Raw genomic sequence first — 25996 nt, forward strand, 5'->3', positions numbered from 1 at the left:
CCCTAGGTCTGAAGTGGGTCTCTTGTAGACAGAATATATATGGGTTTGTTTTTGTATCCATTCAGCAAGCTTGTGTCTTGTGGTTGGAGCATTTAATCCATTCACGTTTAAGGAAATTATCGATATATATGTTCCTGTGACCATTTTCTTAATTGTTTTGGGTTTGTTTCTGTAGGTCCTTTTCTTCTCTTGTGTTTCCCACTTAGAGAAGTTCCTTTAGCATTTGTTGTAGAGCTGGTTTGGTGGTGCTGAATTCTCTTAGCTTTTGCTTGTCTGTAAAGCTTTTGATTTCTCCATCAAATCTGAATGAGATCCTTGCCAGGTAATCTTGGGTATAGGTTCTTCCCTTTCATCACTTTAAGTATATGATGTATATCATGATATGCATAAGTACATCATTCCCTTCTGGCTTGTAGAGTTTCTGCTGGGAAATCAGCTGTTAACCTTATGGGAGTTCCCTTGTATGTTATTTGTCATTTTTCCCTTTTGCTTTCAATAATTTTTCTTTGTCTTTAATTTTTGCCAATTTGATTACTATGTGTCTCCGTGTGTTTCTCCTTGGGTTTATCCTGTATGGGACTCGCTGCGCTTCCTGGATTTGGGTGGCTATTTCCTTTCCCATGTTAGGGAAGTTTTCGACTATAATCTCTTCAGATATTTTCTCTGGTTCTTTCTCTCTCTCTCTTCTCCTTCTGGGTCCCATATAATGTGAATGTTGTTGTGTTTAATGTTGTCCCAGAGGTCTCTTAGGCTGTCTTCATTTCTTTTCATTATTTTTTCTTTATTCTGTCCCACAGCAGTGAATTCCACCATTCTGTCTTCCAGGTCACTTATCCGTTCTTCTGCCTCAGTTATCCTGCTATTGATTCCTTCTAGTGAATTTTTCATTTCAGTTATTGTATTGTTCATCTCTGTTTGTTTGTTCTTTAATTCTTTTAGGTCTTTGTTAAACATTTCTTGCATCTTCTCGATCTTTGCCTCCATTCCTTTTCCGAGGTCCTGGATCATCTTCACTATCATTATTCTGAATTCTTTTTCTGGAAGGTTGCCTATCTGCACTTCATTTAGTTGTTTTTCTGGGGTTTTATCTTGTTCCTTCATCTGGTACATAGCCCTCTGCCTTTTCATCTTGTCTGTCTTTCTGTGAATGTGGTTTTTGTTCCACAGGCTGCAGGATTGTGTTTCTTCTTACTTCTGCTGTCTGCCCTCTGGTGGATGAGGCTATCTAAGAGGCTTGTGCAAGTTTCCTGATGGGAGGAACTGGTGGTGGGTAGAGCTGACTGTTGCCCTGGTGGGCAGAGCTCAGTAAAACTTTAATCTGCTTTTCTGCTGATGGGTGGGGCTGGGTTCCCTCCCTGTTGGTTGTTTGGCCTGAGGCAACCCAAGACTGGAGCCTACCTGGGGTCTTTGGTGGGGCTAATGGCAGACTCTGGGAGGGCTCATGCCAAGGAGTACTTCTCAGAGCTTCTGCTGCCAATGTCCTTGTCCGCACAGTGGGCCAAAGCCCCCACCCTCCCGCCTCTGCAGGAGACCCTTCAACACTAACAGGTAGGTCTGGTTCAGTCTCCCCTGGGGTCACTGCTCCTTCCCCTGGGCCCTGATGTGCACAGTACTTTGTGTGTGCCCTCTAGAGTGGAGTCTCTGTTTCCCCCGGTCCTGTCGAAGTCCTGCAATCAAATCCCACTAGACTTCAAAGTCTGATTCTCTAGGAATTCCTCCTCCCGCTGTGGACTTCTGTGGTATAAGTGTTCTCCAGTCTGTGAGTCACCCACCCAGCAGTTATGGGATTTGATTTTACTGTGATTGCACCCCTCCTCCTGTCTCATTGTGGCTTCTCCTTTGTCTTTGGATGTGGGGTATCTTTTTTGGTGAGTTTAGTGTCTTCCTGTTGATGATTGTCCAGCAGGTAGTTGAGATTCTGGTGTTCTCACAAGAGGGAGTGAGAGCACGTCCTTCTACTCCGCCATCTTGGTTCAGGGCATGTTAACAGAATTTTAGAACCGGAAGTTAATTTGCAATAATGTCTGAACATACAGGTAGGAATATGTTGAGCTGAAGTTTTGGAGATAGGCTAGGTCTGAAGAAGAAACTTGAAAGTTGTCTGAATAAAGGTAGCAAATGAGCCTTGATTAAGAATGGAATCTGCAGGAAGAGAGCAGGTAGAGAGAAAACAACGAATAGTTGAGGATTGGTCATTGCTTAAGGTCACACTCACTTATTGAATTGGAGGACCAAGTGGAGGTAGGCAATTAGGAGAAAGGAAGCCAGAGCAGTGGCGTATTTTAGAAACTAAAGGAGGAGAGAGGACTTGCATGGAAAGTAGGAGAGGGCTTGCATGGTGGAAGGGCTGGTATAATTAAATATATGCAAGGAGGATAAGAACTGTGAAAAAGCCCCAGAACATGTCCGAGAAGACTTCATGGGTTGGCAGATTGATTGTAATTTCCTGAAGCCTCGGGATTTTTTTTTAAGGATTTAGTTTCCAGTGTACAGATACTGGTAAGCATACTATTGTTTTTTTTTTTTTTTTGCTCTTTTTAAAAGATTAATGCACCACTTAATTCATTTGATAAACTGTGCGTGCTCTCTAGATTCAGATTCTGGTATACGAAATTAAATCACTCCTGAGAAAATTTGTCCTTTTTTTTAGATCTTGCCATTTGCAGAAGTTGCTGAAGTTCAAGAGACAGAGAGTAATATATGGTATTATGTTCAAAATGTTAACGTCTTTGTATTTTTTTTTAGGATTTCAAGTTAGATTCTTAAAATATATTTTCCACTATGTTTAATCATAGATGATTATGCCATTATAAAATGTAGCTAATATAGATTGAAAAGATCACTTTGAAAATTGCGTTTTCATTTTTCCTATATGTAAATAGGTTTAATCTTTTTTGACTATAAAAATAATGTATACCAATGTGGCATTTTTAAACAATAAAGAAAAATATAATAAATAAAATTCTACCTTCTAGAGGTAACCACTGTTTTTATTTTTGTTGCATATATGTGTTCATATGTGTATATCTTACACATGAAATTTCATAAAAATGGAGTCATATCATACAAACTTCTTTATAACCTACTTTAAAAAAATTTTACTGAAGTATAGTTGATTTACAATGTTGTATTAATTTCTGCTATATAGCAAAGTGATTCAGTATAACACTTTTAAAAGCCAATATATAATGAATGTTTTTCAGTCCCTGAAAAAAAAACCAAACTATAATGACTACATAGTATTTTATTATGTGAATGTATTATTATTTATTTAATTCCCTATTTTAAGTAGATTACTATAAATGATGTGGTAAATATCCTTGAACACCTCTTTTAGTATACATTCCTAGTGGTGGAATTGCTGTATCAAAACTGTAACTGCCTGGCAGATCAGATCATATTCTCTAACAGCGATAAACTCTAGTCCCAGAAAAATATTCCCTTAAAATCTCTCCTGTAAAACTCAGGGATAAAATGTGCACATGTGTGTTTTGCAAATGATTGCAGGAATATGAAAAAATTTATTTAAGTGTAGAGTGATGACTCCTGTTTAAAGAACAAGCAGATCTCAGCTGCGTTGTATATCCCTCATTGAAGTTTCTTACTCTAAGAGCCAAAGATAACACTAAGTAGAACATTCTTTTTTTAATTTTCTGTTTTTTAAAAAATTTATTCTACTTTTTTTTTTAAATTTTTGGCTGCACTGGGTCTGTGCTGCTGTGTGCTGGCTTCCTCTAGTTGCAGCGTGCGGGGCTACTCTTCGTGTTGGTGTGCGGGCTTCTCACTGCGGTGGCTTCTCTTGTTGCGGAGCATGGGCTCTAGGTGCCTGAGCTTCAGTAGTTGTGGCACACGGGCTTAGTTGCTCTGTAGCATGTGGAATCTTCCTGGACCAGGGCTTGAACCCGTGTCCCCTACATTGGCAGGTGGATTCTTAACCACTGCACCACCAGGGAAGTCCAAGCACTCTTCAGATGTTTTATATAATTCTTCTTCAGTATTGTGGCTTCCGAGAGCCCACTGAAGTAGGATTGCTTCTCTGAGTACAACTTGATCAAATGTATTGGGGGAAGAGGTGCCGTCTGCTTGAAATTTTATTTTTAAGCTCTACTCATATCAGTGCTTGATAAGCTATTTGTACTTTCTCTTAAGCTCAACAAGTAAGTCAAATCAATAAAACAGGGAGGTGCCCTGCTAAAGGCAATGAAATCAAGCTATAGACCTCGTGGTATTGTTTCTGTATTACATATATAGGGTGGCCATCTGTCCTGGATTGCTCAGGACTGAGGGGTTTCTCAGGTTGAAGGGTGTGACTATGAACTTCTACCTCTTCCTTTACATTGCTTAAAGATCACAAGTTTTATGCTAATTATAGATGGCATGGCAAATATTTAGAAGTACATTAAAGTAAAATCACATTTTTTGTATTATGCTCTTTTCCTGATATTTATAGACTAAAATCAGTAAAGATTTAGATAATGGCTATATTTCATGCTTTCATTTAAAGTACTGGTAGTATGCTATTGAATACTAAGTAGAAAAATTCTAGGCATGTTACTATTATTATTTTTCAGCTCATGCTTTCTGCCAAAGTAGAGAATTTATTTATATGATAAAAAATTTGAGATGCCTGTATGGACATTGTTCAAGGGATAATTGTAAACATGATAAGTTGCTCAGAGAGAGAAAATGTTTCTGTCATATCTTTTTTTTTTTTGCGGTACGCGGGCCTCTCACTGTTGTGGCCTCTCCCGTTGTGGAGCACAGGCTCCGGACGCGCAGGCTCAGCGGCCATGGCTCACGGGCCCAGCCGCTCCGCAGCATGTGGGATCCTCCCGGACCGGGACACGAACCCGCGTCCCCTGCATCGGCAGGCAGACTCTCAACGACTCTCAACGACTGCGCCACCAGGGAAGCCCTGTCATATCTTTTTCTGAACAAGCTGAGGAGAAAGTTCCTGGATTCTTTGAAATTCTAGTAGTATTTTGTTCTCTAACAAAAGCCAAGAAGAGTGGCTAGCTTTTTATTTTTTTAAATATCTTAAAAGGTACTTGTATAGAGCATTTCCACATCAGTACTTCCACATCGTCTTTATTCATGGGTTATACAATATGGAACTGCACAAATTAGGCCCAATCCTAAAAGCAGTAAGAATAAGTGTAATGTGCAGTTCAGCAGTATGTCGAAGACTTCAGTGATGTCAGTTACTTGGTAAAATTAATATGTAATCTTCAATTACTTATATATTGTTTCCCAGTTAGCATCACTTGCAAATAATTCTGGGAGGATGATTTCACTTGCATCTCAACTTAATGCCTTTTTATCCACATCCTTCTGGGAATGGTTTCTGAAGTGAAGCTTATTTTTCATTGTGTTTCTGTTTCTATTTGTAGTGTTTCAGCTTTAATTCTTAGTTCTGTTGTTCCATTATAATGTATGTTTTCTGGAGGCTGTTCTTTTATCCTGTGGCATTTTTCAGTCTCCTGTGATGAAGCCATTCAGATCATATACCCTAACTATCACACATACCATAATTTATACTATTTTCTTACCAACCTAAACCTTTCACTGTACAGGTCTGTGTGTCTAGCTGCCTACTTGACATTTTAACTTAGATGTCTGACAGGCATTTCAAACTTAACCTATTCCAAACTGAGCTACAGTTGGCCCTCCATAACCAAGGGTTCTGCATCCAAAGATTTAGCCAACTGCAGACGGAAAATATTTTGGGGAAAAAAATTCCAGAAAGTTCCAAAAAGCAAAACTTGGATTTACCACATGCTATAAGCTATTTACATAGCATTTTCATTGTATTTACAACTATTTACATAGCATTTACTTTAAATTAGATATTATAAGTAATCTAGAGATGATATAAAGTATATAGGAGGATATACATGGGTTATATACAGATACTACACCATTTTATATAAGGGACTTGAGCATCCGCAGATTTGGGTATTGTGGTGGGGTGGGGTGGAGGTGGGAGGTGTCTTGGAAGCAGTTCTCTCTGGATACCAAGGGATGATTGTACCTATATTTCTCCCTGTAAACTAGCTTGTCTCACTGTCTTTTCCATCTCAGATTATGGCAGTTCATCCTTCCAGGTGCTCAGACTCCAACACTTGACATCATTTTGATTCCTTTTTTTCTTTTACCTCATGCTTGGCCTGTTTGGAAATCCTGTTGACCTTACCTTCAAAATATATTTAGAACTTAACTACTTCTCATCACTGTCACTGCTCCCATCTTGGTCCAAGTCTCCTTCATCTCTCCCCTAGATTATTGCAGTAACCTCTGAACTGATAATACGCTTGTCCCTCTGGTCTATTCTCAACATAGCAGCCAGAGCAGTCCTGTTAAAACATAATCATGTATGTTACTCCTTTTCTCAGAACCATCCAGTGGCTCCCTATTTCATCCAGAATAAAACAGAAGCCTTGACTAGGTCCTGTAAAGTCCTACAGCTGTTTACTTCTTTGACTTCGTCTGCTACTCTCCTGCTTGCCTTGTTTCCAGCCCTCTGGCCTTTTCACTATTCTCCAAACACTCCAGTCTTGCTCTCCAAGTACTCTACTCTGTACTTGATCCTCCCTCTCCCTGGAGTACTCTTCCCCTTTAAGTCCTTACGGTTAAGTTTCCTCATTTTGTTCAGTCAGCTTGGTAGTGAAGCCTTCTTAGGCCACCCTATCTAAAACTTTAACTCCATCTTCCCTAACATTTTATGTCTTCATTTTCTGCTTATTTTTCCTTAGTATTTATACTATATAATATACATCAAAATTTTACTTATTATGTTATTGTTTATCTTCCCTACTAGAACATATCTACCACAAGGACAGGATTTTTGTCTGTTGTGTTCACTGCTATATTTCTCAGTGCCTAAAATGATACCTGTCTATATAGTAGGTACTCAATGAATATTTGGATGGATGGATGGATGATAGATTAATGATAAGAATAGACAGTGTTTACTTTGATTATTCTCCAGTGCCTCAGCCTGAGAAAAATATTGGATTAATACAGTACATTCAGATTATATGACACCAATATGCCTGAGGATATAATGTTGAAAGCATAATTTGAAATAAATGTTCAGAAGCTGTTGTATATGCTAGGGATTATTTTCTGGGAGTAAATATATAAGGAGTACAGCTGCACAGAAGATGGCATAGTACTTTTAATCAACAAAATCTGAGAATTATATCATACAGAACTGTACAATGAAAGTGAACTTGATCTTTTATCCTAAGTAGAAGACCAGCTCAAAAGCTTCAAATGTGACTGACCCTTGTGAAATTAAATACTCTTAACTATGTAAATATGGTTAGAATCATTCTTTCCTTTAGGAAGTTATAGGTAAATCTAGGGAAACTGGTAATTATTCATATCAGTACAGGAAGATTTTTCTAAAAGATGTCTATGAAGGATTTGTAAAGTTTGCCATAATTGTCTCTGTCAGGTTCTGAACTTCCTTCAGTTTTCCAATATTGTATTAGTTATTTATTGATATATAACAAATCATCCCAAAATTAAGTGGTAGAAAACAAGCATTTATTATCTTAAAATTTCAGTGAGTCAGGAATTTAAGAGCAGCTTTGCTAGGTGTCTCTAGCTCAGAATCTTTCATATGGTTGCAATCAAGCTACTGGAGAGTGGGAGCTGCCGCTGAGGGGGTCAGGGGAGGCGGGAGAGCCATTTCCAGGGTCACTTAGGGTTTGTGGACAGACCTCAGTTCCTTTGCCTCATGGGCCTTTCTACAGGGTTGTCTCATGATGCAGCAGCTGGCTTTCCCCAGGATCATCTATCTAGGAGAGAGCAAGAGACCACAAACAAGGTTGAAGTCATAGTCTTGTTACAGTCTAATTTTGGAAATGACATCCTTTCACCTCTGCCATTTTCTGTTCATTAGAAGTGATTCAGCAAGTCCAGTATATGCTCAGAGAGAGGGGATTATACACCAAAAAGTGGGGATCACTGGGGCCATTTTAGAGGTTGCCTGCCACAAATACTTTAATCTCTTCCCACATGCTTGCTAGCTGTAACGGATTTGAGCACAATTATTTCGTTGTCACTAAAGCTGTATTTTTTTTTAGTTTATCTGTGAACTCAGTTTATAGAAGAATGAATTTAAATGGACACCTATAGAAAAAATGAATAGAGCAAATGCCTTTAAAGGCATTAGAACATAATTTTAAGCATTGTGAAATAACTCACTTTAGGGAAGTAACAGGGCCAAGATTTTTTTTTCCCTAGGAGACAGCAAGAAGCCCCAAAGCAAACGACTGCTACTTTTTTTTTTTTTGTCAAAACCAATTAAGATTCCCCATTCCCTTTAAATAAGACCAAACAATAATGTCATTAGTGGTGGGAACTTTTTGTTTGTTTGTTTATTCACTTCTGATACGGTTCCATGTTTGGTATTTGAAATGAAGGAGAGAGCTAAGGGCTCTCTGTTCCTGCCAAGGGAGACCAAAACACTTGTCTATAGGTGACATTTAGTGTAATGCTGTTTATTAAAATAGTTACTAGACAAAGATCAGCAGTCTTTTTCCTGTTTCTTTTAGTTGATTGCAAGTTAATCATTTAAGAATTGGATCTTCTGACTTCCTAGAGACTAGTAGCTCTAGATTATATGCTTGATATTAGTGGGTCCTAAGAAAGTTTTGTCTAACTTAATAAAATTTATTGTTCTTCTAATCAATACTCTGTTTTTTTGCCATTTGAGAAAAAAGTTTGTTCCGCTTTGTTGATGTCTCTGTAAAAGCTCTTTGCACATGCTTGGCATAATATAAGCACTCAGTAAACTCCTTTCTTTATGTAGCAGAAGCATCCTGAATTTCTATGTAGTGTTAAGTGCTTTCATGGCATGCAGAACTAATATTTAATAGTGCATGGGTGTTATATATTTTTAAGCCACTTGAATTTAAATGAATAACTTTTTGCCTGTCCTTTACATTTCTAAATAATTTTTTATCACTCCTAACCCATATCTTGAATTATAGTTGAAAGTAATTTTTCACTTGAGTAATTTCCAAAACAAAATACTTGGGTGATTTCATTTTTCTCTTTCCACCTTCATTTTCCAAAATTAAAACAAACATAACACCTAAGCCAAGGTCTTTTTATGTGTGGAAAAGAAAATTCCTTGCGAATTATGATTATTAGAATTGATATGCATGTGCTTTCTACTTATAAACTAATGCTATTTTCCTTGTCCTTTTGTTTCACTGCTGCTTCAATCCTGATACATTTTGCTTCTTCCTGGTTTGGATTGTATTTGTTTGCTGCTCAATTACCCTGCATTAAAAGCTTCTTGGTGATAGCAAAGATGTCCTTGGGCCATCAAGTAAGTAGCTAAAGTTTGAATGGCATGTTTGGAAACATGATAATATTTTGATGTGTACTTAGAAAAGGCATGTGGTATTTCCATTTTGGTTATTAAGTCTTCTGCTTTTCTTTCCAGGCATTGAAATATAAAGTAAAGAATATGAATGATCATTCAGTACCCACCTGTTGTCAGTGTCCATCTGAGATTGATAGTGTTTGTATATTTACATCTTGATTATCTGAATATGGATTATTTATTTAGCCAGTTATCTACTTCATAATTTATAAATTCATAATTCCTAAATTATGAATTAATACTTCTTTATAGTATCCTTTCTACAATCATCACAAAGCATAGATCAGAGTACTCTGAGGCTGGATATAGTACAACAAATTCACTGCCATATGAAAGTGAGGAATAGTGTCATTTTTGTCAGAATTTTTACATAATAGATAATTTGGTTTTGAAAAGTTTTTATGTGTTCTTTGGTGATTTCATAAGTGACCTGTTTTATCTAGGGATTTAGAAGATACACCCTTTAAATTTATGTCCAAAAAATTTTTTCTTGACCAGGCGCTGTGCTAGCTTCAGGGGATACACAATAAATAAAACATGTACCATGCCCTTAAGATCATTATATACTAGTAGGGGAGTTAGACCCATGAATACATAATTTCAAAGCTTTGTGACATATTAAAAGTCATAGAATTACTGAGGTGAATGAAACTTCAGAGATCATTTAATAAAGCATTAATTTTGTAAATGAAGAGCGTGAAGCTAAGAACTTAAATATCTAAGGAGTTAGAATTGGTTGCTAGTTCAATATGTCATCTTCTGGTTTTCAGAAATCAGAATGAAACTATCATTTTACTGAATTCAAGTCTAACCAAATAATTAAGATATTACTGCATCATAAATCAGGCAAAGATTTTAACTTTATTCAAGACCAATGTGGAAATTATATCAATTTAGGATGTTTTAGTATTTATTCCTAAGTAATTGACTATAGTAAGTCAGTTCACCACTTTGGGGCTCATTCTTTTTATTGGCTAAAGAAGGGGACTGAGCAAGATAATGGCAAAGTTTCTTCTAATTGTAAAATACTTTGGTCTAGATTAGTTGCTGTTTTCTCTAATAATGGTTATAGTATGTTTGTGATTTTGTTTTCTAAAAATAATGGTTATAGTATGTTTGTGATTTTGTTTTCTAAAAAGAGAGGTAATTTAAAGTGATATGCTAAAATTCCTTTTTTATTCTAATTGCAACAATTCATAGTATTTTAAATATATTGTTTATTATACATCTCGCATTATTAGAATAGTGAAATTTTAAAGTAGAAAAAGTATACAAATCCCAAAACATTTTTATGCTTTCTTGTTCAGCCTTACTTGTAATACCTGGTAGATATTTTCAATGCATTTTTCAGTTACTTTAATTACCTCATATATTTAGGTGTTGGCTTAGGCGAACTGATTGGCACTGCTGAACTTTACAAATAGAATTGCATTTTTAGAAATTTATTGTGGTTATATATTTTAAGCATATGCAAATTAAAATATACAACATATAGTAGAGATGAGTTTATATTGTACTCTGCCAACTGTTTAAAGACCGAGGCTGTATAATTATTTACTGCAGACCATATATCTTTTTGAGTGAAAAGTAATTTCACATAGTACTTCATTAGGATCTGTACAATTGAATCAAAAAACTATGAAGATCATATTCAAATTACTTATGTATTTGAGAAAAGGTATGTCCTCTGTAGGGGGATATTTAGGATTTTCATAGAGATTTTTATGACTTTAAACAATTACTTTACTTCTTAGTTTTCACTTAGATTAAAAGCAAACACCAGACTTTGAGGCTTGTAATATTCTTCAGATTTTGTATTGATGAGTTGAATTCAGAAAGAATGGTAGTTATAGAATCATATTCTCTTAGAAGTTACAGTATGTTAATTATATTACTATTAATTATTCCAGTGTGATTAGTTTTTACCATATTTAAAAGTAATATGACTAGCAAAGTAGGTGGCTTTGCTTTACTTTGACTACAAAATAGAACCAGGAGAGGGCACTATAATGCTAATATCTTTAGAAGGTTAGGCAGTTGATTGAATTACCAGAAACTGTTTTGGAATCCTGCAGTGATTCATTGGTCAAATATCGATCCAAGCATTTAGTAAGTATTTATTGTCAGTTTTATGCCAAAGGATACAAATGAAAATAAAGTCACTGCCCTTCTTGAGTTTATATGTGAATAGTCTACTGTTGTGCAAGTGATACAGGACATCAAAATGATTTTTATATTATGCAAATTTTCTGTATAGTTAATGTTTGTGAATGGGGTGAAAGAAAACAAATTTTAAAATGATTTCTGTTTTTTTTAAGGAAATATACTCTGTGTATTGCTATTTCTACAAGCCCTCTCATTTCAAGGTTATCAAAATCATAAACAGTAATACCTCAATCAATAAGGAGTTAGAAAAGGGTGAATAGAACTAAGTTTACACTTTTCCTTTTTTATATAGTGAAGTTATTCAAGACTTAGATATGTATGTCTTTCTTATGGAAGTATGCTAAAGCATACTTTAATTCTTTTAGCTGTTCTTATAATGTATTTTAATTAGCCTTAAAGGTACTAATACTATAAAAGAATATATGAAGCATATGTAAATTATAAATACAGTGAGTACATATTGAACCTACCATTCAACTAAAGAACTTGAATCCTACAAATGCCTCATGTCTATGTGCTTCTTCTCTTTCCTTTCCCTGTGCCTACCCCCCCAGGGGTGATGACTAATTTGTATTTTTTTGTTTATTATTCTTTGCTTTTTCAAAAACAGATTTTTGGGGTTATTTTTAGGTTACATATGTATCACTAAGGTTTGCTAGGTTTTTAATTTTATAGGAATGGTATCATGCTATATGTCATCTTCTCTGACTTGTTTTTTGTAGTTAACATTGGATTTCCAAGATTCAGCCATGTTACTGGGTATAGATAAAGCCCGTCTGTTTTTAGTGCTATATACTATTCCATTATATGCCTATACAACAATATATTAATCCATATTGTTTTCAATTGATGAATATTTAAGTTGTTTTGAGTTTTGCTATTATGAATAGTGTTGCTATGAACGAATCTTATTTTTGTCTCTTGGTACACACATATAAGAGTATTTCTAGGTATAAGGCTAGGAGTGGAATTTTTGGACCCATAGGATATGTGAAATTCAATTTTATAAACTCTAAATGGTTTTCCAAAGTGCTTATATTAATTTATATTCGGCCAGCAATGCTTAAGATGGTTCACTGATCCCATCCTTAACCAGTATTTGGCATTATCAGACTTACTAATTTTTTTCAGTTTTAGTGAGTGTAAAATATTTATTTCATTGTGATCTTGATTTTTTTTTTCCTGACTGCTAAAGAGGATGAAAATCTTTTTGTACATTTATTGGCCATTTGCATTTCTTCTTCCATGAACTAACTGTTCATGTTCTCCCACCATTTTCCTCTTTTTTTAATTAAAAATTTTTTAAATTGAGGTATAATTGACATATAACATTGTATTAGTTTCAAGTGTGCAACATAATGATTCCATATTTGTATATATTTTGAAGTGATAACCACAATAAATCCACTTAACATCCATCACCATACATTGTTACAGAATTTTTTTTCTTGTGAAAAAAAATTTCTTCTTCTTCTTTAAGATTTATTTACTCTTGTGATAACTCATAGTGGAGAAGAATCTGAAAAAGAATATAGATAGGTAGATATCTATATACATATAGATATGTAATTGAATCACTTTGCTGTACATCTGAAACATAGTAAATCAACTGTACTTCCTTTTTTTTTTTTTGCGGTACGCGGGCCTCACTGTTGTGACCTCTCCCGTTGCGGAGCACAGGCTCCAGACGCGCAGGCTCAGCGGCCATGGCTCACCACTGCGCCACCAGGGAAGCCCTGTACTTCAATTTTTAAAAAGATTTACTCTCTTAGCAAATTTCAAATATTCAATACAGTATTATTAACTCTAGTTGCCATGCTGTACATTACATCCACATGACTTATTTATTTTATAACTGGAAGTTTGTACGCTTTGACCCATTTTGCACAAGCACAACGCCGTCCCCCTCTCTGGCAAACTGCGAATTTGTTATCTATATCTGTGAGTTCAGTTTTTGTTGTTGTTCTTGGTTATTTGTTTAGCTGCCACATATAAAGGAGATCATATGGTATTTGTCTTTCTCTGACTTATCTCACTTAGCATAATGCTCTGAAGGTCCATCCATGTTGTCACAAATGAAAAGATTTCATTCTTCCATTGATGGACACTTAGGTTGTTTCCATATCTTGGCTATTGTAAATAATGCTGCAGTGAACATGGAATGCGTATATCTTTTCAAATTTGGGTTTTCATTTTCTTTGGATAAATACCCAGAAGTGGAATTGCATGTGGTAGTTCTATATAGGTTTACTTTTTGAGGAACCTACATACTGTGTTCCATAATGGCTGCACCAATTTACATTCCCACCAACAGTGCACAAGGGTTCCCTTTCCTCCACATCCTCATCAATACTTGTTATTTCTTGTCTTTTTTGATAATAGCAATTCTAACAGGTGTGAGGTGATAGATACCTCATTGTGGTTTTGATTTGCATTTCCCTGATGATTAGTGATGTTGAGCATCTTTTCATGTACCTTTTGGCTGTTGAGCTATATGAGTTCTTTATATATTTTGGATATTAACCCCTTATCAGATATATGATTTGCAAGCATTTTATTCCATTCATTGTATTGATGGTTTCCTTTGCTGTGCAGAAGCTTTTTAGTTTGATGTAGTTTCACTTGTTTATTTTTGCTTTTATTGCCTTTACTTTTGCTGTCCAATCTAAAAAATCATTGCCAAGACTGATGTCAGGAAGCTCACTTCCAGGGACTTCCCTGTTGGTGCAGTGGCTAAGAATCCACCTGCCAATGAAGGAGACATGGGTTCAAGCCCTGGTCCGGGAGGATCCCACATGCTGTGGACAACTAAGCCCGTGCGCCACAGCTAATGAGCCTACGCTCTCGAGCCCGCGAGCCACAACTACTGAGCCTGCGTGCTGCAACTACTGAAGGCCGTGCACCTAGAGCCTGTGCTCTGCAACAAGAGAAGCCACTGCAATGAGAAACCCGCACACCGCAATGTGAAGCCCATGCACCGCAGTGAAGAGCAGCCCCCGCTCACCACAACTAGAGAAAGCCTGCGCGCAGCAATGAAGGCCCAACACAGCCAAAAATAAATAAATAAATTTAAAAAAAAAAAAGAAAAAAAAGAAGGTCACTTCCAGTTTTCTTCTAGGAGTTTTATAGTTTCAGGTCTTAAATTTGAGTCTTTAATCCATTTTGAGTTAATTATTTTGTCAGAAAGTAAGTGGTCCAGTTTCATCCTTTTGCATGTGTCTGTCTAGTTTTCCCAACACCATTTATTAAAGAGACTGGCCTTTTCCCCATTGTATATTCTTGGCTTCTTTGTCATAAATTAATTGACCATATATGTGTAGGTTTATTTCTGGGCTCTCTATTCTGTGCCGTTGATCTATGTGTCCCTTTTTATGCCAATACGACAGTGTTTTGATTACTGTAGCTTTGTAATACAATTTGAGATCAGGGAGTGTGATGCCTCCAGCTTTGTTCTTTCTCAAGATGGCTTTGGCTACTCGGGGTCTTGTGTGGTTCCACACAAATACCATTGGAATTTTGAGAGGGATTGCATTGTCTGTAGATTGCTTTGGGTAATATGGACATTTTAATACTATCCCTCCAATCCATAGCATGGTATATCTCTCCATTTGTGTGTGTCTTCTTCAGTTTCTTTCCTCAGTGTTTTACAGTCTTCAGTGTACTTGTCTTTCACCTCCTTGGTTAAGTTTATTCTCAGGCATTCATTTTGATGCATGCTCCCATTTTTCTTTTGCATTTTTTGGTCTTTTTCTAATTGATTTATAGGAGTTTTTTTTTTTTAACATATTCTGGATACCAACTCTTTGTTAATTATATGTGTTGCAAATATCTTCTCTTGTTTTTTTTTGATTTCTTTATATCTTTTGATTAGATTAATTCTTAATTTTTTTTTTCTTTCTTTTTTGGTTAGTGCTTTGTTGTGTCTTTTTTTTTTAATTTTTAAATTTTATTTTTTTATACAGCAGGTTCTTATTAGTCATGAATTTTATACACATCAGTGTATACATGTCAATCCCAATAGCCCAATTCATTACATCCCCACCCCCACCCCCCTGCCACTTTCCCCCCTTGGTGTCCATATGTTTGAGTTTTTGAGTTTAGGAGGAGATAAAAATTTAGTAGTCATCAGTATAAGGATTCTTTTTTATGGACTTGATGGGAAAATAAATTTTTTATATCTTGGATGATAAGTGAAAGTATTTCTGAGTTTTTACTTTAAAATTTAAGGAGCTAAAATATAATTTTGATAACTTTAGCACAATTTGAAAACATGTTAAAACAATTAGATTTAAAAGCTATGGTGATTAAAAAAGTGAATATTAAGTTCTCATTAAGTTTAAAATTACATCTAGACTGAAGACAGAATCATCCTCTCTCAAGATAAAACTAAAGTTTTCATAGACTGAAAAGCAGTTATATAAAATGGAAGGATGGAGTTCCTGGGGCACTGTGGATTTGCTCACGATTTGCCCTACTCCTTCAATGAGTACTTTTCTCTTTTCTGCCCTCTCTGGAACTGGACATTGCTCTTCTCCGTTAGTAGCTTGGTCAAATGGGTGAATAGCAGCCTTAAACACTAGATTGATTGTTGGGACAGCAAGCTTTTGAGACCAGACTTTGAACCAAATCGTTCTGAGTTAGAATCTTACCTCTATTACTTAGTCTTAGGCAAGACAATCTCTGAACCTAAAGTTTCCCCATCTCTAAAACAAGAATCACACCTACTTTCCATGAAAATTAGAAATTAGAGTAGAAATTCTAGTGAATATAAAATACCATTTTATACTGCAATTAATTTGTATTTTTTTCTCATTACTAATGAGGTTGACTATCTTTTCATATGTTTACCGACCATTTGTATTTCTTCTGTGAAATGACATTGTCTTTTGCTTACTGCTCTATTGGCAAATATATAGAGTTAATAACACAATGAAAGGTTGACAGTAAACCTTGGAGTACTTTCATTATCAGAATATGTACTTTCATTTTTATGAGGTCTATACTTTGTATAATTTGACTCATACCTATAAATTCCTCTTGAATTGATAACAAACTAAAAATAAAACAATTATGTTAATTTTTTATTAAAGTATTGAGTTGGTAAAATGAATATAACCACTGAGGCCATTTCAGTCGTAGTTCTATTCCATGTTATTAACTATGCCGTTATGTAAATCTATGAATTAAGTACTAATTCTTTTTCCCTTCTTTCCTTGAGCTGTGGTAGCAAACAGTGACGATACTCAACACCTGACACCAGGAAAGATGAGTCAGCGCCAAGGGAAAGAAGCTTTTCCAACGCCAACCAAAGATCTGTATCAGCCATCTTTTAGTCCAGCAAGTCCTCATAGCCAGGGTAAGGAGTTGTACTTTTAATGTTTTTTGTTGTTTTTGATGGTGTGGTGTGGTGTGGTGTGGTGTGGTGTGGTGTGTGTGTGTGTGTGTGTGTGTGTGTGTGTGTGTTTAGGGAGAAAATGACATTTGGGGGTCTATCATGACTTTTCTTTTGGACTGTTTGGTTTTATAAAGGTTTATGTTTGTTTTGATCGTTCATAATACTCTTGAAATGAGTGCATTTTCCTTTGGAGTCCTTTAATTCCCCTTATATTCTCCAACATATTTGGTTACTTGTATCATTCTTCTAATTCAGTGATTCTCAAACTTTTTGGTCCAGGACTCCTTTGTACTGTCAAAGATTACTGAAACCCCCAAAGAACTTTTGTTTATGTGGGTTAGGTAACCTCCTGATACTTAACTGTATTGTAAATTAAAACTAAAACCTTAAAAAAATGTTTAGTGTTTTTTTAATTGAAGTATAGTTGATGTACATACAATATTATGCACATTACAGGTGTACAATATAGTGATTCACAATTTTTAAAGGTTATACTCCGTTTATATTTATTATAAAATATTGACTACATTCCCTGTGTCATATAATAAATCCTGTAGCTTATTTTGTATGTAATAGTTTGTTTAAAATGTTTACTCAATAAACCTATCACAGGTTAATATGATTAAAATATTTTTATGAAAAATAACTGTCCCCCTCTCCCCCACCAAAAAAAAGTTGAGTGAGAATGAGAAGTGTAGTATTCTTTTCCATCAGGGTCCCTCAGCCTTGGCCCTATTGTCATTTGGGGCTGGATACTTCTTTGTTGAGGGGAGATATCCCGTGCATTGTAGAATATTTAGCAGCATCCTTGGCCACTATGCACTAGATGCCAATAGCATTTTTCCTGATTGTGATAACTAGAAACAGCTCTAGATCTTGACAAATGTCCCTTGCAGGACAAAACTGTCTCTGGCTGAGAACTACTGTTTTACAGTTTTTGCAAATCTCTTTAATTTATGTCTAGCTTTATCAAGGACATTTGTAAGTGAAACTGGCCTTCTTTTACTGCAAGTGCATGGCAGTGAAGAAATCAGTGACTACTACTGCAGTCTGATGCCTCTGCTTTGATATGTGCTGAAGTGCCAGTGGTCTTACCCAGCATTGCTTTTGCACTATCAGTGAAAATGTCAACACAGTGAAAAAGTATTATGAAACTAGTTTTGACGTTGCAGACCCTTTAAAAAGTCTTGGGGACTTCCAGGGATTATGGAATTCCTAATTCATAATTGATACCTTTTGTATATTCGATTCTGCTTGTTAGCTAAAGTTTATTTGACCAAATGCTTTGAACTCTCCTGTGGTACTACTGGTAACTGTGGTGGAAAGACTTCTGCTTTTAAAACTAAGAACTTAAATTTGGTGTTTGAAAGCTAATATGTACTTAGGTTATCAAGTATTTTTAAAAATTTAGAGTCTTAACAATTATGTTATACTGTCTGTATAGTTAGTCAGGTTTTAGTGTTGTTACTTTATGAATTATTCCTTGAAGTAGGCTTTAGTTACTTCTTTTTAAATGAATATTAACTGGTTAATAGTAAGTTACATGATGATTTTCTAACTTATTCCAGTGGAAAATGTTTTTCTAGTCAAGTGTTAGATAGAGACATTTTTATATAGCATTGCAGGAATTGGAAAAACTTTAACAAGATAAAAACAATTACTACTATGCTAAAATTTATTGCTTGGTTGTTGAATATATTTTGGAAAGTTAGCATTTTTGTTTCTAAATGCTTTTTTGAAAATGGATATATGGTACACAATGGTATACATAAGCTTCATTAAGATAAAATTCTGAAAGGATGCAGCTTACGTGATTTTTTTGTTCTGTGCACCAGAATTTTGACTGTAATAAATATGGTTCATCTGATTCATATATCTGTGTACTAGAATATTTAGAGGAATTCTTTAACTTGGAATTTAATGAAGCAACAAAAAGATTAGTTACTAATCATTAAAAGTACTTTCATGTGTCACGAACATTTTCCGGCAAACAGGGAATTTGAGAGAATAGTACAATGAATACTAATAAATCCATCAAGTAGATGTAAGAAATTATTAACCATTTGTTGGATTTATTTTATTTATTTGGGGGTGGGGCTGGAATATTTGGAGTAAATCATAGACCTCATGATGTTGTACCCCCAAATACTTAATCCATCTCTAAAAATTAAGAACATTTTCTTACATAACCATAAAACCTTTATTAGATCTAACAAAGTTAATGATAATTATTTAATATAAGCTAACACCTAGCTCAAATTTAAATTTCCCCAGTTATTCCCAGGGTTTTTGCAATAAGCTTCTTGAAACCAGGATCCAAGAAAAATTCATGCATTGCATTTGGTTGTCATATAATTATATCTCCTTTAATCCCAAAGAGCCTCCTTGTTTACTCTTATTTTATTTTCTCTTGTGCCTTTGACTTTTTTAAGAAACTAGGTCAGTGTCCCTACAGAGTGCTGGACCTTTTGGATTTGATTGCCTCCTTGCAGTATTGTTTTATTTGTTTCCCCCGTCTTTTGTATTTTCTGTGAACTGGAAGTTAAATGCAAAGGCTTGACTACATTCAGGTTGAACGTTTTTGGCAAGATTGTTTTCTAGGGGATGTGTACCACTTCATGCTGCCTCGCATGAGAATTCACTCAACATACGATTGTCCCACTGTTAGTGATGTGAGATTGATCAGTAGGTTAAGGTGGTGGCAGCCTGATCCTCTTCAATTGAAAGTTGCATCTTTTCTCCCCTTATAACCTGAAAGTAAAAGACAATTGGCACCTAGTAAATATTCTATTCCCCATCAACTTTTCACCTAAAGGTGTAAGCACTCTTTGATGATCAAGATCAATTAGAGTGGAAAACAACATTAGGGTGGAAAAATGGTGATTTTCTAATTCTGTCATTCTTTTTACACTTGAAGTTTTTCTGTAAGAAAGATCTTAATTATCTTAAGGCTACCTAATAAACACTGAAATATAGTTCCTATAGGAAAGTCAGGATAAATGGTTACTGCCTCCTAAGTACCAGTTTTTTAGATTAAAAAGAAGACATAAAGTCTACTTCCGGTGGTGACATATTTTTTTGGCTTACAAATATTTTAATGTAAGGAACTCATGCATTGAAGATAATAATAGTATCCATCCAGCACATAAGCTTTTTATAAGGCTTAAAATGCGTTAATACATATAAAAAGCTTAGAACATAGCCTGGTAAATGATAACCACTCATGATAGCTGATTAATAATAATATTAATAACCACAACAACAATATTATTACTATTATTATGATTCTATTTGAGTTGAAGGCTGATATTTCAACTTTTGCTGTACTTCAGCATCTTATAGAGGCTCATTTGGAAATTCTTTTAGTATGGATGGCCATGTACAACCTCTAACTTTTGCATTTACAGCATCCGTAGTGTTAGTTATATCTTGATTTACACCTAAATGTTCCTGGGTAAGTTATGGGTAAATTAATAGTTATAGAGTGAATTACATACTGAACGTACTTCTCTGTTAAAGCCAACCTACTGGGTTTTTGTAATGTATAATATCTCCCTCTGGTTTACCTACTGAAATACCACATCATAGTTTTCAGGTGTCAGAGGTGTGTTTGAAATAAGATAAACCCATTAACTCTTGGTTATGGTGAAGATAAATTATCGGGGATTAACAAATATCTAGAAAACCTCTTTGATAGGTCTGCCATAACTCAGGTACTCTAGATCAGTATTTCAACTTCGGAATGGAAAGAATTAGAATTCCAAAACCTTATTGATGGTAATAATGACCAACATTTAAAGTTCCCTGTGTCTCTTAAGTGCTTTTTACATGAATTATTAGCTCCTGGAATTCTTATAAGAACCTTATGGTATATAAATCATTCTCCCTGTTTCACAAATGAAGAAACTGAGCAGTTGGTAAGGGTAATTTCCTTAATGTAGTTTACACAGTTAATATGTGATAGAGCTAAAATTTGAACCTAGTTATGACTCCAGAGGTTTATATTTTTAAAGTTTTGATCAATTTAGTCATTAGATTTTTTTTTTTTTTTTTTTTTGCGGTACGCGGGCCTCTCACTGTTGTGGCCTCTCCTGTTGTGGAGCACAGGCTCCAGACGTGCATGCCCAGCGGCCATGGCTCACGGGCCCATCTGCATGTGGGATCCTCCCGGACCGGGGCACGAACTCCTGTCCCCTGCATCGGCAGGCAGGCTCTTCAACCACTGTGCCACCAGGGAAGCCCTAGTCATTAGATTTTTGAGGCTCAAGTTTTACAAACCTTAACTCTGGCTCCTGTGTTTTTTGATATAACCCTATAATGTGTACAATGCTTTATGTGGAGTATTTTTTCTTTCTTTCTTTCTTTGAGTAGTATCTAGGAGTACAGTCGTGAAATCATATGATGAATGTATGTTTTACTTTATAACAAATGGGCAAAGCTGTATTCCAAAGTAGTTTATACCATTTTACATTTGTCAGCAGTGAATGAATATTTCAGTTGCTCTGTAACCTTGATTTCTTTTAGTTTAGCCATTCTAGTGGGTGTATAGTAATACCACATTGTGGTTTTAATTTGCATTTCCCTGATGACTGATAATGTTGAGCATCTTTTCATATGCTCATTGGCCACTTGTATATCTGAAGTGTCATTTCAGATGTTTTTGCTCATTTAAAAATTTGGCTTGTCTTATTGAGTTTTAAGAATTTTAAAATATATTTCAGTATCATCCTTTGCTAGCTGTATATGTTGTATTTTCTTCCAGTCTTGGCATGCGTTTTCATTGTCTAAGTGATTTCTTTCAAAGAACAGATGTTTTTAATTTTGATGAAATCCAATTTATCAATTTTTCCCTATGACTCAAGCTCTCTTTCCCCCCATTAAAGAACTCTTTGTCTACCCTAAAGTTGCAAAGAACACTTTTTGTGATTTCTTCTAGAAGTTTAAAGTGTCACAGCTTTGGTGTTTATCTTCATTTTCCTTCTTAACTATCATCGTCTTAGGTCAGGTCCTTATTATTCTATACATACATTACTTAGTACCATAGTATCCTAACTCCTCTTAGGAACTTGCCTTCCAATATACCAGGTTCATCTTTCTTAACAAGACAACCAAAATTATTGTTACATGTTAAGATGAGACTGTGATGGGACTGGGGTTCTTATAGATGTATATGGTCAGAGAGCACATGGATCCTATGAAGTAGGTCTCTTAGGGAAATGATATGAATAAAGAGAAATAGAAAATTATAAATGAAAATACAGATTTTTATTATTCAAGCTTATAACTGAAAACTTCATTAGGTATCTGCATTTATGACACTCCCATTCTCAAAAAGCCAGTGGTTGACTGTTGCCTAGAGCAGTGGCTCCTAAGTCTGGCTGTATCAGAGAATCACCTGGGAGCTTTCTTTGCTTAGATGTAGCTTCTTCTCCAACCTTTCAAAATCTCTAGGGTGAGTTTGTGTATTTATGAAGCTCTCCAAGTGTATCTGATATAGCAACATTTGGATCAGCAAGCAGAAACCAGCAATAAAGAGCGTAAATTACAGATTTCATAATCTTGTAGTTAGAGCTGTTAGTATTTCTGACTTTATTCTTCCCTTCCAATTTCATTTTATATTTTCCCCCATCATGAACCTAGCTAGATGACTTTCTTCCCTGTTCCCCATAAGACTGTGCTTTTACTTATTCTCATTCTCCGTTGTGGAACATTCTCTCCCTTCCCTCTGCTTATCTAATTCTTCTCAAATCCTGGGGTGCAAAAAAATGACCTCAAAATAAGGATCAGATCAAGAGTTCTTCTGTAAGATTTTTTTGGTTGAGACCTCAGAAAGATTTAGACAGCTAGACAAAAGCACTGAAAAGAGTCTTAAAGGCATACCTTATAAGAATGTCTCAGCTAGTCCAAAGAGCTTCAAGGCTCTTAAATCTGCTGTCCTACAGTACCATGACAGACAGCCCTAAGAAGAGAGTGGCCTATCTCAGAGATTAGTGGGTGTGATGTCTGTTTAATTGAGTTATTTCCAATAAAATTCATAGGAAATCCACAAAGTTTTTACAAGGATGGTACTGATCAAAGCACCACCAGCTTAGATAGAAAAGGATAGACAAAGTTCAACTAAAAAGAACCTTTGTATGTGTGGGGAATCCCAGTCTTATATGGGCAGGAAGCTGAGAAAGCTACACTGTTGCAAACATGGACCATTTCTTATGAAATAGGAAGAGTGACCCGAGGTTGGAGCTCAGAGTTTGGAGCCCAGAGGGTAGAGTCAACAGTGACAGAGGACTGTTTTCAGGGAGCAGAACTGTTGTTCTAGTCAAGTTGCTGATGACATGTCCCTAGCAGATTTCACAATTGCTATGGCACTGATATATGCCTTCTGTGTAACTCCCTATTCCCTACAGCTTTTGAACTCAAGTGTCTTATTGCAATTCTATCCCCGGCTTACTGCAGTGGGGCAGATAAGTTATCTTTTGAGGCAATGGGATTTTGATTTAAGAGGAGCTGTATCAAAGGAACCATATGGGGACTTTCCTGGTGATCCAGTGGTTAAGACTCCACCCTTCCACTGCAGTGGGCATGGGTTCAATCCCTGGTCAGGGAACTAAGATCCTGCATGCTGCGTGGCCAGAAATTTTTTAAAAAAAAATTAATTAAAAAAAAAAGGAACCATATATGCGGAACTAAACCCAAGGAATACATGTGCATTTGAACCTAATTTAGATAACAAGATCCTGGCCTTATAGCCAGTTCTGTAATAGGATGACATTTTGATTAGGGGAAGGGCATTGTGTATATTTGGCACGTGGAAAGAATGTAAATTAGGTGGACAGTGGTATATTTCATTTTCAAAGATGACTGCAACAATGTCTTTCATCTCACATGCTCTTTTTCTATGTGTCCTTACAACTTGCCCATCAAGAAATGGTGTCTATTCCTCTTCCACCCCTACCTCTGTTTAGTTCTAGGCTGGCCATGTCTGTTGGCCAGTCTATTGGCTATGACCAATAGAATGTAGTAGAAGTGACATTCTAGGACTTTTGAGACCAGGCATTAAAAAGATCTGGTAACTTCTATTTTTGTATATTGGAGGAAGTCAGCTTCCATGTAAAAGTCTCACCATCCACATACTACCAGCTGTATGAAAGCCCAAATTGGCCACCCCCTAGCTGTTCTAGTCACCTAGCTAAAGGACCAGACATGTGAGTGAGGAAAGCATATTGGGATTTCCAGCAGATGCTATGTGGATTAGAGACAAGCAGTCCCCATCTTCCCCCCTCCCCCAGTTTGCCAAAATTGTAGAATTATGAGCAAATAATTTTAGTGTTTTAAACCACTACATTTTGAGTGGTTTATTGTACAATAGATAACTGTAAGAGTGGGCAACACAAAATGATTAGAATTGCATTTATAAATTTGGAAGAATACAGTATATGAGAGAGGACTTATTACTAGACTGTACCGTCCAGGCGAGGTGACTACAGCCTGGATGAGAGTGACAGTTGTGTGAGTTAAAAAAAGAAAAGTGGAGAAATATATAGAGGAAAATTTCTCAGGGATTAGTGATTGATTGGGTTGGGGGGTGACAGAGGAAAACGAGAGGGAGGACTCAGCAATGACTCCTTGGTATTTTGCTTGGGAAACTAATTCAGCAGTTTACCAAGATAGGGGACTATGGAGGAAGACTATGTTTGGGGGAAAGATGCTGAGAACTCCAGTTTTGGACATGGTGAGTTTGAACGACTTTATCCATGTGGAGCTGTTGAGGAGGAAATTGGCTTTATGGGTTTAGAATTTAACAGACACTTATGCTCTAGAAATGTAGATTTGGAAGTCATCAGCTTAAATATAGTAATTGAAGACAGTTAAAACAATTGTGTAGATCAGTTTAGTGATTCTGAGAGTACAGTTTTTTTTTTTAATGAAATAGAATAGGACCAAAAGATCAGAGCTTACTTAATCTGATCTGTGAAGTTGTTATCTGATACTCATATGTGTACACACACACACTTGAGTAAAATATATTTCTCATTGTGAGCTGTGAAAAGTTTGGAAAGAATTGTAGTTTGAGGAAAGAAAGGAGCTGGAATACAGTCCTAAGAAGTGTCAGCATTTAAGGTTCTTTTGGAGAAGGGATTGGCAAAGAAGATTTGTAAAGGAATGTTATATCCCAGGAGAATGAAGGAAGGGGAGTGACCTACAGTTTTATATATAACTCAAAAGTAAAGCCAGTTAAGACAACTGAAAAATTATCCATTGACAAGGTATCTTTGATAACTTTTGTGAAATCAGTTTTGGAAGCAGTGATGAAGCTAGATGGCAATAGGATGAGGAATAAGAAAGATAAGAAAGATAAGAAATTGGGGACAGTTAAGATAGCAAACTCTTAGGAATTGTGCCTTTGAAGGGGAGGAATATGTAGGGTAGATAGAAAAAGAACATGGGACAAAAAGGAGATTTGTTTTAAGATGAGATATTTGAGCATGTTCAGACATTGACAGGAGAAAGTCAGTAGAGAGAAATACTATAGTAGAAAGGAGAATTAATAGGGCAGGTTCTCAGAGAAGGCATCAGAGATGGGATCCATTGTGAAGATTAAGGGATCCACTGAACTAGGAATACAGCTAGAAAGTGGAGGAACCATGATAGTGGGATTGCCAAGTAGTGTTTAGGTTGGTATCAGTCTGACCTAGTATGGGATTTTCTTCTGTCACGTTAGGCCTTGTTTGGTGTACGCAACAAAAGAATGGTGGCAGAGTAAGTGTGGGATGCTGGCAAGGGAGTGGAGTTTGGTGGATGAGCTTGGTGGACTGCTTTGGTGGCGGGGTAGGAGGAAATGCCAGGATCAGTAGATGGCTTGGAAGCATTGTGTTAAGTGGCTGTAGGGGCAAGGGTTCTCTTATAGACAAATACTGAACTGATAAAATAATTGCAGGTTAGTGTAAAAGGAAGAGAGTTGCTGAGCGTAAATAAATGTCTGTTTGTCATATATATATATATATATATATATATATATATATATATAAATAATA

General features: G+C 35.9%; 1 protein-coding gene across 1 annotated transcript in view; it reads left to right on the forward strand.

The window, feature by feature from the left end:
• The window catches only part of OSBPL8 (oxysterol binding protein like 8), a 128294-nt gene that overhangs the window by 19996 nt on the left and 82302 nt on the right, over nucleotides 1-25996 (forward strand). Inside the window, exons 2-3 of the mRNA XM_007448751.1 lie at nucleotides 9310-9346; nucleotides 16788-16925. Of these exons, the coding sequence (XP_007448813.1) occupies nucleotides 9310-9346; nucleotides 16788-16925 (175 nt within the window). The remainder of the gene's footprint in view (nucleotides 1-9309; nucleotides 9347-16787; nucleotides 16926-25996) is intronic.

Source organism: Lipotes vexillifer, unplaced genomic scaffold (genome assembly GCF_000442215.2).
Source record: "Lipotes vexillifer unplaced genomic scaffold, Lipotes_vexillifer_v1.1 scaffold329, whole genome shotgun sequence".
Taxonomy (NCBI): Eukaryota; Metazoa; Chordata; class Mammalia; order Artiodactyla; family Lipotidae; genus Lipotes; species Lipotes vexillifer.